General features: G+C 34.7%; 1 protein-coding gene across 1 annotated transcript in view; it reads left to right on the top strand.

Moving 5' to 3' along the window:
• LOC133528577 (uncharacterized) overlaps nt 1-17,499 on the top strand; it is a 45,143-nt gene that overhangs the window by 7,383 nt on the left and 20,261 nt on the right. The window contains exons 6-19 of the mRNA XM_061866012.1: nt 676-771; nt 1,331-1,560; nt 3,257-3,482; nt 5,349-5,444; nt 6,156-6,385; nt 7,044-7,260; nt 7,354-7,446; nt 8,326-8,555; nt 14,964-15,168; nt 15,417-15,509; nt 15,664-15,890; nt 16,244-16,457; nt 16,797-16,892; nt 17,072-17,301. Of these exons, the coding sequence (XP_061721996.1) occupies nt 676-771; nt 1,331-1,560; nt 3,257-3,482; nt 5,349-5,444; nt 6,156-6,385; nt 7,044-7,260; nt 7,354-7,446; nt 8,326-8,555; nt 14,964-15,168; nt 15,417-15,509; nt 15,664-15,890; nt 16,244-16,457; nt 16,797-16,892; nt 17,072-17,301 (2,483 nt within the window). The remainder of the gene's footprint in view (nt 1-675; nt 772-1,330; nt 1,561-3,256; nt 3,483-5,348; nt 5,445-6,155; nt 6,386-7,043; nt 7,261-7,353; nt 7,447-8,325; nt 8,556-14,963; nt 15,169-15,416; nt 15,510-15,663; nt 15,891-16,243; nt 16,458-16,796; nt 16,893-17,071; nt 17,302-17,499) is intronic.

The raw sequence follows: 17,499 nt of genomic DNA, 5'->3' as shown, positions 1-17,499 counted from the left end.
CGATTAAGGGAGGCAACAGGAGACCCTCGCGCAGGCAGCTTTCTCGCGCAAATACTCGCTATTATTGCGATACAGCGCGGGAATGCTGCCTGCGTGATGGACACTCTGCCAAGAGGCCAAGGGTTGGAGGGTAGATTTTAGTTATTTTATTTTTTTAGTTAGGTTTAGTTATATTAGTTTATTTTATAAATAGTTATAATTCTTGTAACTTAAATTTAGTTTGTATATACATTATTTTATAATAAATGTTTGCTGTGATTTATGCTATTTCCGACATTAGTGTGAATAGCTAAGCTCGCGAAATGATCAAAGAGTCATTCTCAAATAATAATATATAATGTCTCACAACTGCTGAAAAAATGTAGGTGTATCCCACTTGTAAGAGTGCAGTGTATAAATTAACTTTTGATCCTATTCAATTTGTGATGTCTATAGAAAACGACGCGTACGAGTTAAACATACAATTAAATGTACAGTAAAAATCTATATTTTTACTGTACATTTAATTTACTGTACAGCGAGCTGCGAAGTCGCATGGCGGAATTATGACTGAATTCATTGATAAAGTCGCCGTGTACTTTTACGGATGATTGTACATATTTTTAACCGGCAAATGTTATCTAATCAATTAGGCACGTACTTTAATGATATATTTGTTTTCGTGTTTTATTTCAGTATTTGTAGATCAGGAACTTTGGGTATTAGCCACAGACTACTCCGACTATGCAATACTGTACAGTTGCATCGATCAACCAGATAACCAGAAACGAGGTAACTTTTATTTTTTTTATCACGAGTTGGATTTTTTTAATGTAGTAATTATTTAATTAAAATTATTGACTAAGCTGTATCTTCATTTATATAGTTTCGTCTGCAAAAAATGCAGGCACCTACTTATCACTTTTACTCCCAACGCAAGCTACTCGCTACGAGCGTAGCCGATAGCATGAGAAAAACCGTTAATACCGAAAAGCGACTACGAACAGAGAACCCGCCTCGCGGGTCGCTGGCAATTAATGCGTTAAACATGTTGTAACTAAAATAGTGGGGATCCGTTTAAGGGCATATTCCGTATCGTGTTCGGATTAGTAAAAAATAATCACGCAATATTTTTTTGTATGGGGCAGGTCGTTCAAGCCGACTAACCCTCCATAAAAAATCCAAAAATTTCTTGCGTCAATAAAAAAATCTTCTATTCTTTTCTAATCAGCCACTATTTTTGTTATACCTTGTAGTTGCGTGTTTAGAAAATTATAATAATTTCACAATTTTCATTATAATTTGAAATAGTCATAATTCCACTAAGCATTTTTGTACACATTATTTTAAGTGTACAGTTGGATAACGAGCCGAACGAGAGTGCAAACAGATGCCGCCCGGGCAGCCGTCACAGAAGTGGTGGACTCGATTATGGACCTTAACAGCGTGTATTACGACCTAACCGATCAGACAGACGACGGATGTTTTTACTACCCTGAACATGTGGTCGACCAGCCCGTGGTCTTCAGAGGCTCTTGCGATATGAGCATACCTGCTATGGCTAATTTTGATGCTGAAAGAGTAAGTTGTGTTTCTAGATACATGCAAATTGAGTAACGGCGTTTTACATACCCGACACTTCTTATTTACCTACATGGCAGAGATAAATATCACAATAATATCCATCATTTAATTGTTACGAGTATAGTGATCTTTGTGCGCTACGGCAATATATCGGGTTAAAGAATATTTTTATTTTCTCAAAAAGAAATTTACATTTCACTTATATGAGAAACATTTTTCTATCAAATTTGATGAATAGGTACATAGAATTCATAATTATTATTTATACATTTCGTAGATAAAGTATTTAAGTTTTACAAATGTTTGGTTCAACAAACATGCATTAATATAATACGATAAACGTAAACAATACTATTACAGATTTATTTCTAAGAACTAAAGCATGCAGTATCACTAAAATTACATGGTTTGTAATTAAAGTAATTATCATAATTAAAAAATATATGTTCGAGAGATCCAGAAATTACACATTAAAAATGAAAAATGAGGTAGACGTAGAATTTCAACGGGCAAGTTGCACAAACAAGGTGTACATAGTGAAACAGTAAAACAGTAGGTCAGTTATAACTCAGTAGGCTTTGGTCATTTAGGATATAGTGTTTTAATTTATTTTTAAATATTATAAAAGTGCGTGCATTTTTTATAGTATCAGGTAATTTATTATATAATTGTACTCCTGCAAAAGTTAATATTCGTTTTCCCTGAGCGCTTTTTATTTGTGGCAAAACAATGTGATCCTTTCTTCGGCTATTGCGTTTGGATATCTGGTGTTTTTTAATAAATGTGATTTGACTATGAATCATACCGCTTAGAATTTTTTTTATTAGTATACATGTACTGTAGGTATATAGTTGTTTAATATTCATAAGTTTTGTTTCCATGTAAATTTGTTTACTGGGTGTTAGATAGTCATAATGAAAAAGCATTTTGATGATTTTATTTTGCGCTATTTGAAGTGGTTTCAGATTCGTTTTACATGCATTACGCATATATGTAATAATTAACAAGTGACAACCAATAGAGTAAGGTATATTCGGGTAGTTCAGACAATGTCGGTTATTTCCGAAAATCAACCATAATTCCATCTTATTAGCGTTCATTTCTGATATCATCCTTTTTTTAACTCTTCAGAATTACTCATTATGTAACCAGCCATTTTTGCCTACGAGTACACGTCAATTTTTTTTTTATCTTATTAATTAGTAAACATGAGTAGTTCGCGAAATGAAATAATCAAATGAAGTACTTCACTTGATCATTTCATTTTCATTTTTTTCTTTCATTCAATAATTCAGTTCTGATTCATGTAGTTTTTCACTTGTAAATGAAAATATAACTAAACTGAATTGCTTAGTTTGCCCATTCGCTTAGAGAGTGAGAAGAACACCACGTTAAAACATGGTTAAAACCTTCGATACATAAATTCATTTATTTTAGTGATTCATATTGAATAAAAGTTTATCGAATTCTTCATTCAACTCAATATATCCGCGAATGAGAGAGATAATACCAGTACCTACTGTTGATATAGATCGATCTGTTAAGCTACTGTGAAGTACTTCACAGCGTACGAAATATGCATACCAATCTTTTCTTATCTTAGGCATCGGAACATATGATTTAATTCGGTTAATAATACCTAAACATCATACATTCTGCCAATACCACAGGTATTTCAATGTTCTTTTTTCAGTACATGGGATTATGGCACGAAATCGAATCATATCCTTCCGTCTTCCAAACTGGCAGTTGCAATAATGCGAGGTACACACTAGACGAGGAGCTCGGAATCGTCGATGTATTCAATACTCAAGTTATTGACCAAGTACTGGACACCATTCGCGGAAACGCCACCATAGCAGAAGATGCAGATGGTACTGGAAAGCTGGTTGTTACTTTTCCGATTGCTGGAACACCGTGTAAGTAAATAAACATAGCATATTCCTGGACCTTTAGCAATACTTCAAAGTTTATAAAGTAAATAAAAATGGAATTGAGTATTTTCGAAGAAACAATTAGGCCGTATTTTTGTACGAAACTTTCAAGGTTTTTTTCCATTTGTTTTTGTTTGACTGTCTTACCAATATGTTGCATAGCAAGCTAATTCGAGTTTTAGTTATTCGATCTGTTTCCAATATGATACCTATATGTCAGTGTCAAAGGTGAAATTTTTGGTTGCAGAAATGTCGCTTTTGACACTATAATGGAATGAGATCGAATAACTAAAACTCGGATTGGCCTGTAGGTATTTTGTAAGTCTTGTGCATTTTTGGCTTTGGCTTGTTGTTGATATTTTATTAACAAAACTTCCGTAAGACATAGATATATTAAATATATTTAAAATGGGTCACTCACTTATTGTAAGTCGATGATTGCTCAACATGTTTCACTACATAACGAGGAGCTTCTTCAACAACGTGGGGTGTTTCCTTGTACATTTAAATAGTAAAGCGTTGTGTGCGATTTCCAAGTCATTTCATTATATAGGTATGTATTAAATTAAGATTTCTAATATTGACACCGTTTTAAGATAGCCAAGTCGATGGAAATCAAGTTATGTGGACTCCTACGGTACTGACTAAAATAAGCGACTTGGTGTGCATTACATTTCAAAACTTTTTTTTTTGTATTAGATGAACTGCGTTGCTAGACTTACATCTATATACATGTAATGTGTCTGATGGGATATTACATTTCTCAATAAGTTAATGTGCCAGCCTTCAAAAAAAGTGTCTACAGACATTTTACATGACAGTTATTCCGTATATAAATGAACGTAAGGGCCAATTTTCAACGCCAGAGATATATAACGATATACATACTTCGATACATAGAAAATATTTATAACTCAGGTACAAATATTCGTGATGAATCTTTTGAAATATTTTGGACCTTGAAAATACATTTTATCGAATCGGCCTCTAAAAAGTGTGTTGATCTACAAGTGATTATCAGTCCGATATGAACGCGGAATAAAGATATGTTATCTGTTAATATAAAACTATTAGTTTTGCTTAATCTAAAGATGTTATATGTTATGATGTTATGTTATGATTACAGTACTACAAGGTACTTTGTAATAGCATATTAAAGTTGACAAAATTTAATTTAATTTTCAAATGAAATCAATGATTCAGATTATACTTTATACATTTGCAATACAGTAAAAATATTGTCATAAAGCTCACTTAACTCATCACAATAATGATCAGTTGATCACGTTCAATAGAATTTACCGAACTTCGTTTTTTTTAATGTAATGACAATGGAGTACTATCTGCCAAAAAATGAACTAACAGGATCGATGCATCATATCAAACTTGCTTCATACGTGCAAAAAGATTGAACAATGATAATGAAATCGATGAAACAGAATATACCTCGAATGTGTCTTGCAAATCATGATAACTAAAACATAAGCATTATAACATGTAACGAGCACTCACTTATTCGTTGGACAACTAAGAAAAGGAATTTGCATATTTTTGTGACCAAATAATTTTAGTTTAAAAATGTGTGACCTTTTATCGACCGGTTTGGCCTAGTGGGTAGTGACCCTGCTTACGAAGCTGATGGTCCCGGGTTCCAATCCTGGTTAGGGCATTTATTCGTGTGATGAGCATGGATATTTTTTCCTGGGTCATGGGTGTTTTCTATGTATTTAAGTATTTATAAATATTCATATATTATTATATATATCGTTGTCTAAGTACCCTCAACACAAGCAATTTGTGTAAAAAATTTCTAATAAAAAATTGAATCATGAATCACTGATTTATTTTCAGTGACTACTTCAACCGACTACTGGGTGTTGGATACCGACTATGACAACTACGCTTTAGTTTATACTTGCTACAACATTGACCCCAATACCAGAGGAGGTAACTGCTGTTTTACCTAATTTCATGCGGACATTATTTTTGTTTGCCTCAAAGCTTGAATCACTTTATTCTCCTACTTCTGTCCAATCTGAAATCTGTAGTCACTAGCAGAGCTCCGAATTTTCTTGGTATTTTTGAGCTGTCATAGTGGATTCTACCTTATCATATATTTATACGTATATAGTGTATATACATACGGAAATGGCAAAAGGAGTAATTATTGACATATGACCATATGACAAAAAAACATTTAATATGGATCTAAGGATTCAACCCCAGATCCTACATGAGCAGGTACATGACACGATACGTTACTAATAATCTATTTAAAACTATATCTAACGAATTGATACTTAGGTATATTGGAAATGGATAAGAGAGAACTCATAAAGGCAATTCAAAAGTGCCACGAAAATTCAGGACACTCGAACAAATTGTAAATTGCTAGTTGTGAGTTTACTTAAGAGTTGTGTCAAAGTCATATCGTAACAAGATCAAAACCATAACAAATTGATAAATCTGAATCTATCTCATTGTGTGTCATTAAAAGTGAATACACGGCTTTGGCTCCCTGGGTATACATGCAAGGACATATCTGCTGATGCCCGGCCATAATCCTCTCTCATATCCCATAATATTCGGGAATAATTTGGTCACAAATTAAGTGTCCTCATTTACAAAATAATCAATTCTTGGATCACCTATTTTTAGTTTGGAGTTGGAAGCTCAGCCGATCCAAAGAGCTATCAGCCGAGGCTAATGCAACAATCAATGCAGTTATTGCTTCAATACCTGTTTTGGACGATCGTTATTACCAAACGAGAGATCAAAGCGCCGATGGATGCTTCTACTATCCCGTACCCGAGCTTGGAGTTCCTGTGGTTTTCCCAGGACAATGCGATGACGGAATCGCTGCTGTTCCTAACTTTAATTTGGATGCTGTACGTATGATGTTAATAAAGCTGCCACATGACAAAGTTCGTAAACAGAACAAACATACGAAAGGTTTATTCTTGTCTAAGTATTATAAGGATTATATCCATTAGTTTTCGGTCAGGCCTTGCATTTTAATCTAAATCTTTCCAAATCCTATAAACAATATTTGATTTTGCCAGTCCTTTTAAATAACATTATCATTTAACATATAAAAGTTTGCTATAAACCTAAAGAACAAATTTGCACATTATTTTATTAAAAATAATCCAAAGAAGTACCTATGGCGGTGCCTTTGTTTTAGATATATTTTAATGTACCTATAAATATATCGACACATTAGACTACTATGCAGCACTACGATTTTAGTTTAGCACATTCGGATTAAGTAAAAAACCATTCTAACTTTGACTATAAGATTTTTTTAACCATACACAACAGACATTGTGATAGTTATGACCACATCCTCTAATTTAGTAATCTTAACATATAAAATCGTAGAAAGTATTGGAGGGAGTCTTCCAATACTTTCTACGACGTCCCTTCATGCAGCAATTCAGATATCAGGGATTCTCACTCATGACCCTCATTATCCTCTTTGATATCAATTTAACGAGGCAGGCGTTTCAATATCGAGGTTATAATTTACTAACATTATGCGTTCAGTTTCAAGGAGTTTGGCATGAAATTGAAAGCTATCCGAAGATCGAACAAACAGGAGAGTGTATCAGCCATGATTTTACACAAGGCACGGGTAATACTTTGAATCTTCAGTCTTCACAAATTATTGACCAGTTCCTATCAGTTTCTTCAGGGAATGTAACTTTTACTTCTACTGATGGAAGTGCCAGATTGGTAATAACTATCGTCTCAGATGGACAAGGTAAGAAAGTGAAATAAATGCTTTTTTTATGATTTGTAACATATATTATTGACAAGTTGCCAATATTTAATTGTTTCAATTTTAACTTTTCAGTTATCGAAATTCCTTACTGGATTATAAACACTGATTATACTGGCCATGCATTGGTTTACAGCTGTGTAAACCTCGATAGCGATTATAGAGGAAGTAAGTGTCAATTTCATTTTTTTTTGTACATGGGTTTCTGAATTTTGGCCATTAATCGCATCTATTTCTTGGGTTGTTTATGTGGTTAATTTTTTTCTGGAAAGGTTTGTCGTTCTACTCAATATAAGTTTTACTTGTCTTAAGCTTTTATCATACAGCTTTTAATAAATAGAAGATTTGAATATGCCTTTACGGGTCTAGCAAGAAAATTACGCTCTAAAGTCCATTTATTTTATGGTATCCACAGAAAGACGTATAACCTTAACTCACCCTAAACAAGTTTTTGACTCATGTGTGTGTTAACCAATAATTATTTGTATAAATGTTTTACAACTGGATTTTGGATAAATGTTCTCAAAATTGGAGTCCACATCCCTAGGCTACGGTGATCGCATACCATCAGACAGACTGTAAATTTAATTTTTGGTCCAAGTTTTTATCGCTGACTGTACTTTTCTTTCCACAGGCAACTAATATTCATCGAGAACAATTCTTAAAACCCTAAACACAATTAGGTTGCGTAGTTTTATCACAGAGTTCCCATGTCCACCTCCTGACTGCATCACCAGATCAGCTCTATGTCATCATAATATTGCACTGTTACCCGACATACAAATGTATACAAATTTTCAGCTCAATAGTAAATAAAAAAAAAAATTGTCCTTATGTTTCAACCATAGTGAAATAAACGCCATTTTTGCATATTATATAATAACTTAAAAATAGAAAACGAAGCTCGCCGTCTTCATAATACTGACTTCTCAAGCTCAGCAAGGCCATGCACAGCGAGAAAAAAGATTTTGATAATCTATTTCATACATTTTGATAAGTAAATACTCTCTCTTTCCATCTTTTAAACAAAAAATATTTATATTTCAGTATGGAGCTGGAAGCTCAGCAGAACAAAGCAGCTCTCTTCATCGGCTAGTACAATCATCGATGAAGCTATTTCTAACATTGACGTGCTCGGCAACGAGTATTACGAGCGCGTGGACCAAACAGATCCAGCCTGCTTCTACTTGCCTGATCTGGAGCCGGGGGAGCCTGTTGTGATCGTTGGACAGTGCCAGGCTGATATTCCTGTTGTACAGAACTTTAACGCTGAATTGGTAATGTTCTAGGATCGACATTTTTACGTTCACAAGAAGGACCTATACATTTTGATATATCCTAAAAATAAAGTAAAAAAATATACTTACTGTATCTTATAAAACAGTGAGATAGAACTGTAGAATCCAGAAGGTCTAGTGTATCATGACAGCAAAATATTCGTTAACTATTCGATGACGTTAGGTGAGAAAACTACTCGGAAACTAAAAACCTATACTTTTTAGTTAACATGCGAGTGTGACATGCAACCTCAAACTCGTCCTTTACGAAAGATAGCTCATTTTGACAGTAATTTACCTTTTTCGTATGTTGGTAGAACTGGGTGTTATAGGTGGCCAAATTACGAAGTACAGCCCATGTGGGATCTTCGAGCGTAATAAGATCACCACTTAATTGGTTCGCGTTATATTTCGGTTGAATAAATGCAGTGGTCGGCAACCTTTAAGCAGCCAATGCACATTGTTTATAATTTGCAACTTTATCACTATATCTGATAATTTATTATTATGCAAAGAGCACTCGACAATGTCAACGACGACTGACAACGACAACAATTGTCAACAAATACCTATTTTAAAGGATACAAAAAAAGTTCCCGACAGCGGCAGTACTCTCAAGTTCAAATGCCGCACGGGCTTGCGCTTGCCTTACTTACTTGATAGTAATACTTTTCGATAGTGAAAATCTACAATCAAGCTGTTTAAAAATATGCACCCTTTCTTCGTGGTTCGCGATACTTATATAGTAAATCTGAATAGACCATAGATTAAGTACAGATACAATTATAATATGTTAACGGCACCAATCATGGAACATTTAAGAGAAAATTTGGAGTGTTTTTGTAATTTCACCGACACCTGTAAAGTTTCTACCGCTTTACGCTTTAAAAGTTGAATGTCCAATTCGTCCTTTATGTTTTCTATGTATTTAATGAAAAGCTACTGCAATTGGTTTCAATATTATTAACCAATAAAAACTGTGGTTTTTTGTGGCACCATTAATTTTCAAAATAACAAGTATCAATGAAAAATTAAACTTAAGCAGCTCTTTGGCTCTTGTTTATGGTAAAATGTTGCCAGCGATTAAAAACTGATGGTAAATACTTGTTTTACAGGATTTGTCTATACCATTCCATTACTAGTGCCTGTTCCATTATAGGGGTGTTTACTATATGTAGTACTACGAACAAAATCGATGTTTGTAAGCGCAAGGCCACGAATCATGTTGTCCCTGTCATGTCATGTTATGTCATGATCATTTGCGTACCGAACGCGCCGACTTGAGAGACGTAGACCTGATATAAATTTTATATACAAAATAACCAGGAAGGTTCGCTGGCCGCCTGTTGCCGACCCCTGAACAGGAATATTATGTATCCGTTTTCAAACGCGCTGACTGCGGGCGAGTGTAAATTCAAATATGACATTCATAAACGTTTCGAAACCTAAACTCAATAGTTAAATTAGTCACTCGAGAGTTGTCGAGTGAAATGTTGCGTTTGGAGTTTCGCCCTCAGGTGGCAATTCCATTTTTTACATTTTCTAACATTTATGAAATATTTACTATTAAATTGTCTCTAGTTTTGTTCTGAAATTTGGCTTAAAGTGTTTTAAAGTACAATAAAATCAAGAATCTGACGCTATTCGTTAGGACTGACAAAACCTATGCTGGCGCCATCTGTAAAATACTTCGACCGGTCAACCCCATTTAACGTGCAGTAAGAAAAAGTTCAGACGTACGAGGCCACGGCATGTCGCATTTGCTGCTGTATCTCGGTTTTAACCAATTTTTGAGGAGAGCAAGAAAACGTAATTTGTAGGTATTTCGTCTAAAATATAACATATAGGGGCGATAATATTCAGTTTAAACAGAGCTTACTTTTTGATATTTTTAGATATTAAACTTTGTACAGGCAAAAATAGTTTTCTGTGCAGATTACTGCCCGAAAATCTCAGAAGCATTCTACACAAATTCAAGTATCTCTTGTTTAGCTTTGAAATAGCAAGCACTTTATATTCTTAAATACTTCACATATTTGGTTCTTCACTCAATAACTTTTCCAATTTTCATGCCACTCTGAAGAAAATGGTATCAAATGAAAACTAACCGTAAAACATATTTTTATTTTTCTTATTAGACACTGTTTGACAAAAATCATTTAAAAAAAAAATAGGTATAGTATCCTTTATATTCAAAATTCCTTGTCTTTTAAAAAACTGCCATCCTCTGACCTTCTGACACATGTGAATTGGTACCTATTTCATTGAATTAATTACATTCTAGAAATTATTGTGACATGATGACACATTCCTTCAGCAAACCCGTTTTAAGTCCTCGTGGATGGGTGGTGCAGGATCATGCTTACGAACTTTACTGTTCTTATAGTCCCATTTGACAGACGTGTTCGATAGGAATGAGGCTGGTACGTGGTGAGAGCTCGTGAGTCCATAAAAATCTCACACAGGTCGACCTAGTCCCAAATTCAGAAAAACTTGTGCTTGGGGTATTAGGCGACGATACACAGACTTGTATAGATAAATTTATACTTAGGTGCATAGATAACATCCATAACTCGGGAACAAATATTCGTGATGAACACACAAATAATTGCCCATACCGGGAATTCAACCTGGGACCTCTAGCTTTGTAAGCAGGGTCAATACCGTCTAGGCTAGGAGACAGTTGAATTAGACTTTAATTGACCGGTTTTATATTATTTTATGGAGCTCCCGATAATATTAAAACAATATAAAAGGTAATCATGGTTTATATCCCGGTCAATTTAAGTCTAGTGAAACTAACCGTGACCGTTAAATTACTTATATCGGAATTTTCGTAGTTCCCAATAAAATAATGTTATTATTAACACACCTAAATTCACTTTACATGTAACAAAGTAACAATATAATTAGATCTCTCCATTCCGTATTACCTACTTTTATATAGCCGTATCGATCTAAAACTTTGCTTAGGTATATATTGTTTACCTTTACCATCGATGAAAATACAATAGAAATAGAGGTAATATACCTAATAAACGTAATCGGTGGATCTATTCGGTTGCTATTTTTTTTTTCACAATCCATAACTCCCGAGGGAACAATATAGGCTTTTGTCCTTCAGTACGCCAGCCTGAAATAAAACCTTTTTCGAGCAAGTGTGATGAAAATGAAAATTATACATAATGTATGTGATGTGTACCTATGTGAAACACCATGGATTACCGTGTTGCAAATTGCCTCCTCCAGCATGGAACTTTTCATCAAAGTAATTGTTTACCTACTTGTATTGATCTACCCAAAACGCTTAAGTACAAGTGGATCAGGAGGACGAAGATTTACTTCCCAGCATTCAGCGGAGAGAAGTAGGCTACGGACCGAAGAACGGTGGATAGGCTTGACTTATTCGGTCAATTTTTATCCCTAGGTAGGTACCTAATAAGACATTGTTTGTAGATTTACATAATTATTATTATGTTAATTATTAAAAAGTTGAAATAAAATATACGCCTTTTTTAATTGATCGTTCGCTACATTACAATATTTTTTCAGGTCTTGGTAAGTAGGTATCCAATATAAACAATACAGTTGGTATTTTGTTTTGTAATATAAATATAGTTTATCTATGTGTACAAAAATTATGTGCACTCAAAAACAACTCAGCAAGATGTATCCTGTAGAATACTTTACTTGCCTCTGTGCCGCCGCTTCTTGAAGCTCATTATGATATGTTACGCTCTTCATGCTTGCTTTGCACTGGCCACGTAAAGTGGTAAGTAGATATGCAAGGAGCGATCTAAGATGATGGGATTACATCTTAGCCGAGATGACAATAGTTTGCTACGATAACGAAACTCTTTCCGTTCTCTTTCTCTTCTTAGTTAGATAGAGATACATAGCTACGTCAGCACAAACGATTGTCATCTTGGGTAGGCTCCCAGTTCAGTTTTTGATTGCGTGCTGAAACTGTTGAAAAAATATCGGACTTCAGGTAGGCATCGGGTAATATTAGTAGGTACTCAGCTATATGACCATTATTAAGGGTTTTGCTGTACATACTGGCATGGCATCCACGTTAATGTAAAGTTTATTGCTTGTTCGATACTCTAAAACTTCTCTTTTACTCATTGGCCTCGTACCTATAGCTTGAACAAATAAAGAAGCGGTCTTTATACGCCGGAAGATCCCACATGGACTGTACTTCGTAATTTGATGATTACCACCCAGGTCTGCCAACATGCGAAAAGAATTTAACTATGAAAGTAGTGAGCTAACTTTCAGAATTGTCAAGTGTCACGTTGCGCAATACACTCGCATATTAACGTAAAACGTATCGTCAGTAGTTTGCTCGATTAACTTTTTACATGACAAGTGTCAAACTGAATGTCATCCGAGTCTGGTTACTTTGGAATAATCGTATCTCACCCAATTGTGTCATTTTTTTCTTCATAATCAACGTTCTTAAAGAGGTTTTATCTTCATCGTCTTTGGTGATGTTTTGATTCGATGTTCATTTGAATATCACCCTTAATACTTTATCAGTTAGGTCAATATTAATTTGTGTTGTATTTCTACCATTTTTAATGCGAGGGCTTGTAAACATTTTAACATGTTAATGATACTACTGCTTACTGCTGATGATGGCTCCACAACGAGTAGTAGATAGGAAAAATCAATGATATCATTATAAAGTAGAAAATAAAAACAGTCATTCTATTATGCAGATTGATTAGTTAAATACTTGAACGAATAAATAAATGTCACTTATAAATATAATTTAATGAATGCTCGATATTGTCTGGACCGTATAAGTCTTATATCTAGCGCAGATGAAATCAACAATCAGCTACTACTTATGTAAAAGTTTGAGCTCACTCAATACCATATTTAACAAATTTACATGCCTATATTTTTTTCATCATTTCGCTTCGATATAATGTGCAAAACACGTTTATTAGTTTTTTTAAATAGACCGTAATAAAATTAACGTTAAATAAAAATATTTTATTATTTATGTCCAATCTTTTCAGAAATTTATAAGTAGGTATATTTAAACATGACATTACTAAGTTTTATCATTTGTGACGGGTTTATTGATTGAACATGAACTAAAAAACTTAGTTCTCTCTCCTTATCGTTAAGAAGGTGGCAGAAAAAATCATAGACCTCTACGAAGATGGGAAGACGACTTCAAAGCTCTTGCTGGTGCCACTTGGCGGAGGAAAGCCCATGATCGGGAACTTTGGAGAAACTTGGGGGAGGCCTATGCTGGAAAGCAAGACAATCTCGACTCCGATGTCTGAAACTGAGCATTGATATATAATAATAGTTTTTAAACTAAGGATAAGTGAAACTAGGAAATAAGATGTTTATTATATTTTGTAAACTAGTTAATAAGATTGTTAAATAAAGGCTTATTGAATTGAATTGAAATGAATCGTTAAGAAGAGATTATCGTCAGTGTACTCGTACTAATATTAGTTTAGTACCTATTTTACCTAAAATTTTATACCTCAATCCGAGGACAATGCCACTTAAATATGTTCATAAATCTTAGTGGGAATTGTCTCAGGATGTATTTAGGTGGCACTTATAATTTAAAAACCAATAAGTATCCTCTTTTTTGTAACATCTGCCTGTCTGCTTTTTTTCCAAAAATAAGAGGAAACGAGCTTTTATGGTTCGCCGGAACGATATACCTAATATTTGTTACTCTCGACTTTCGGAGACTCTCGGTTAAACTCGTTTGCATGTATGTTAAAAAGATAGCAATATTTGCCGTTGTATCTTGTAGATATATTCAATTTAACCGGTTAATTTCTTTCCACAAACACAAAATAAAACTAATTTGCCATAAACTGGTACCTCATTAGAATAGTTCTTTAACCGGTAACCGCAAGCGAAAACGAAAACCTTTTCGTTCCCGAGTAATTGTACAAAAACGGTTTAAAAAATAAAACGGTTTGCGATCCCTTATAAATACGATACGAAACGTAAACGTGAGCGACAATTTGAGTAAACGTACTTATAATTTACACTCGGTCTTTGAGTTTTCAAAACGTCCCGCTTGGCGCGCTCTTCAAAATCCCATACAAAATGAGACTTAACGTAAACGCGAAAGTTACGTTACGCTATCGAATGGAAGTTACACTAAAGGTACAGTTAATAGTTTAATTTTACGATCTATAATAGCATCGAAGCGATAAAAAAGTAGTTAAAATGATATGGTTCATATCATCCACGATGAGGCGCAGATTTGTCAAATATAACCTTTAATAACATGACATTACGAGTCAAGGCACGCGTCTTCGTGAATGACACACTATATTTATGAAATAATTTATTTTGATTTTTTTAACACAAATTTGATAATATTTATTTATAAACGAAATATGTTTTTTTTTTAAGTTCGCTGGTCGCTGGCGTCTAATCGAAAGCTACCCGATCGAATCATCGATCGGAACATGTGACGATACGACATACACAGTTGATGGAGAATATCTGCGTGTAGTCCACACTCAGGTAATCAACGAACGACTGAACACCAGCCAAGGGTACGCAAATCTAGTGGCAATTGGCAATGAAGGGAAATTCCTAGTTACTTATCCTGATGGTAAGTGAGCAACAAGATATTTAAGAAACACATGTGATCCATTTATAATAATCTATAAGAAACATTAGTAACGAACCTCAAGTATACCACCGCTGGGCAAACACCTCCCTCTTTTTCTGCCACACATCTCGGTGTTGAGCAGTTTCGCACCAGTTTTTATAAAGACTTGTGTTCACAGTTCACCATCGTCGTCGAGACTTACCACCTATTTAATAATTATCAAATGTTAAATGTATACATATTTTTAGCTGATCCGGTTGAATATTGGGTACTTGATACGGACTACAAGTCATTTGCCATTGTGTACGCCTGTGAAAATATAGACAGCGAATGGAGACGAGGTAAGAACCAATTCATTTGTTGTTTATAAGAAACAACCATTTACGGTTCCTATTACTTAAGTTGTCTGGAAATTCTGGATCTAATAAGACAAGTATGCACGTCAACACAATACGTTATGTACTTATGTGAAGAATGTATAGTGTAAAATTCCAGTATGGAGTTGGAAGATGAGCCGCACCACAGAACTGACGGACGCAGCTGAGACGAGCATCAACCAGATAATAGATAGCGTCGACGTCCTGAACAACCGCTACTTCCAAGAGGTCGATAATACTGCCGCCGGCTGTTTCTACTACCCCTACGCCGATGGCAACCCCGTCGTGTTCAGGGGGCAGTGCAACGAGAGCATCCCTGTTGTGACTGATTTCAATGTTGATAGGGTAAGTCATAAGGCACAGCACGTATAGGTGGTAATGTGGTGTGTATGCAATTAAAATTATTTGGAATTATACATTACCTCGATATCAAGCAATATTTTATCAATGTTGTAGGAGTTAAAATACTGTATAAAGTATACGAAAGGATTAAAATTACTTCCGTAATCAAAATTACCAATCTTCTTGCATACTAATAATGTCTTCTTAGTTTTAATATAGTAAATTGAAATTTGATAAAACTACCAATCGAGATACATGGTTATCTCAATATTGATAATTTACGTGCGATCTTCAAATACCTAATGTTTACATTAGTGATCGTTTACTATCATTGTTGCTTATCTATTATCTTTTAGTACATGGGTCTTTGGTACGATATCGAAAGTTATCCTCAAGAGTTCCAAGATGGAACCTGCGCCACTGCCACCTACACGCTTAACGGCGTCGTGGAGGTATACAACACTCAAGTCGTCAATGAAACTTTGGACTATATCTATGGAAGCGCTGTGCCCGACAACGACGATGGGTTAGCAAAGCTGCTTGTGACTTTCCCTGTTGCTGGAACTGATGGTGAGTATGAGATTAATGATAAATTTGTATCTTTTTTTTCATGTCGTATTTTTCCAAGTTAAATACATGGTATGCATACGGCAACTTTTCCTACCTATACAATTTCAGAAAATATTAACGTAGGTAATGCAGTGCAGTGTCAGTGCATTTTTCTCCCAAAATATATAGGTATATCAAAAACAATATGAATAAATTAAAGTTTTTTGTAATAAAATCAATCAATATTAAGTAAGACTATAATTAATATTTACAAACTTCAGGACATAATTAAATGTATTTCAACCGAGTTTCGGGAAGAGTTCACTGTTATGCGGATGTTTATCAATTACACTTTTGCAGTTACTATCACCTCTCCGTACTGGGTGCTGGATACGGACTATGATAATTATGCAATAGTCTACGCGTGCGTCAACCTCAGTGATGACTCTCGCAGAGGTGAGAACTAATAGAATTTCAAATTTATAAGCAAAAAAAAAGTTAACGACTTTAACACAATATTATAAACTATTAAGCATTACCTAAGAGCTCTGAATCGCCAATAATGGTTTGTGTACAATATAAAAGATGTATTCCGTGTATTCATAAATCAAATTGGCCATATTTGTTTCTCTCAGTATCAAGCTGGAAGCTCAGCAGACAGAAGACCATATCAGAGGCATCAGAAACTGCAATCAGCACCGTATTAGACAGCGTCCAAGTTCTCAGCCAGGAATATTTCGTGACAAGAGACCACACTGATGATGGGTGCTTTTACTACCCTGAACCGGAAGCAGGCAAGCCTGTGGTGTTTCCGGGACAGTGCGATGAAAGTATCCAAGCGGAGCCGGATTTTAATTTGGATCGAGTGAGTATGAGCTTTGAGATTGTTTTGAAAAGCTCACAGTATCCGGGGAAAAAATCTGACAGAGATAAGTAATGACAATTTATAATAGTAAGCATCAGCTTGACAACGATAACTAACTTCATTAGACATCAGACTACATTATCATAATCGATCCAAAGCCAAAAAGTCAGTTTGTTTATTCCGTGGCTATATACGTAT

The sequence above is a fragment of the Cydia pomonella genome, chromosome 19 (assembly GCF_033807575.1).
Source record: "Cydia pomonella isolate Wapato2018A chromosome 19, ilCydPomo1, whole genome shotgun sequence".
NCBI lineage: Eukaryota > Metazoa > Arthropoda > Insecta > Lepidoptera > Tortricidae > Cydia > Cydia pomonella.
This window is presented reverse-complemented; position numbering and strand designations above follow the sequence as displayed.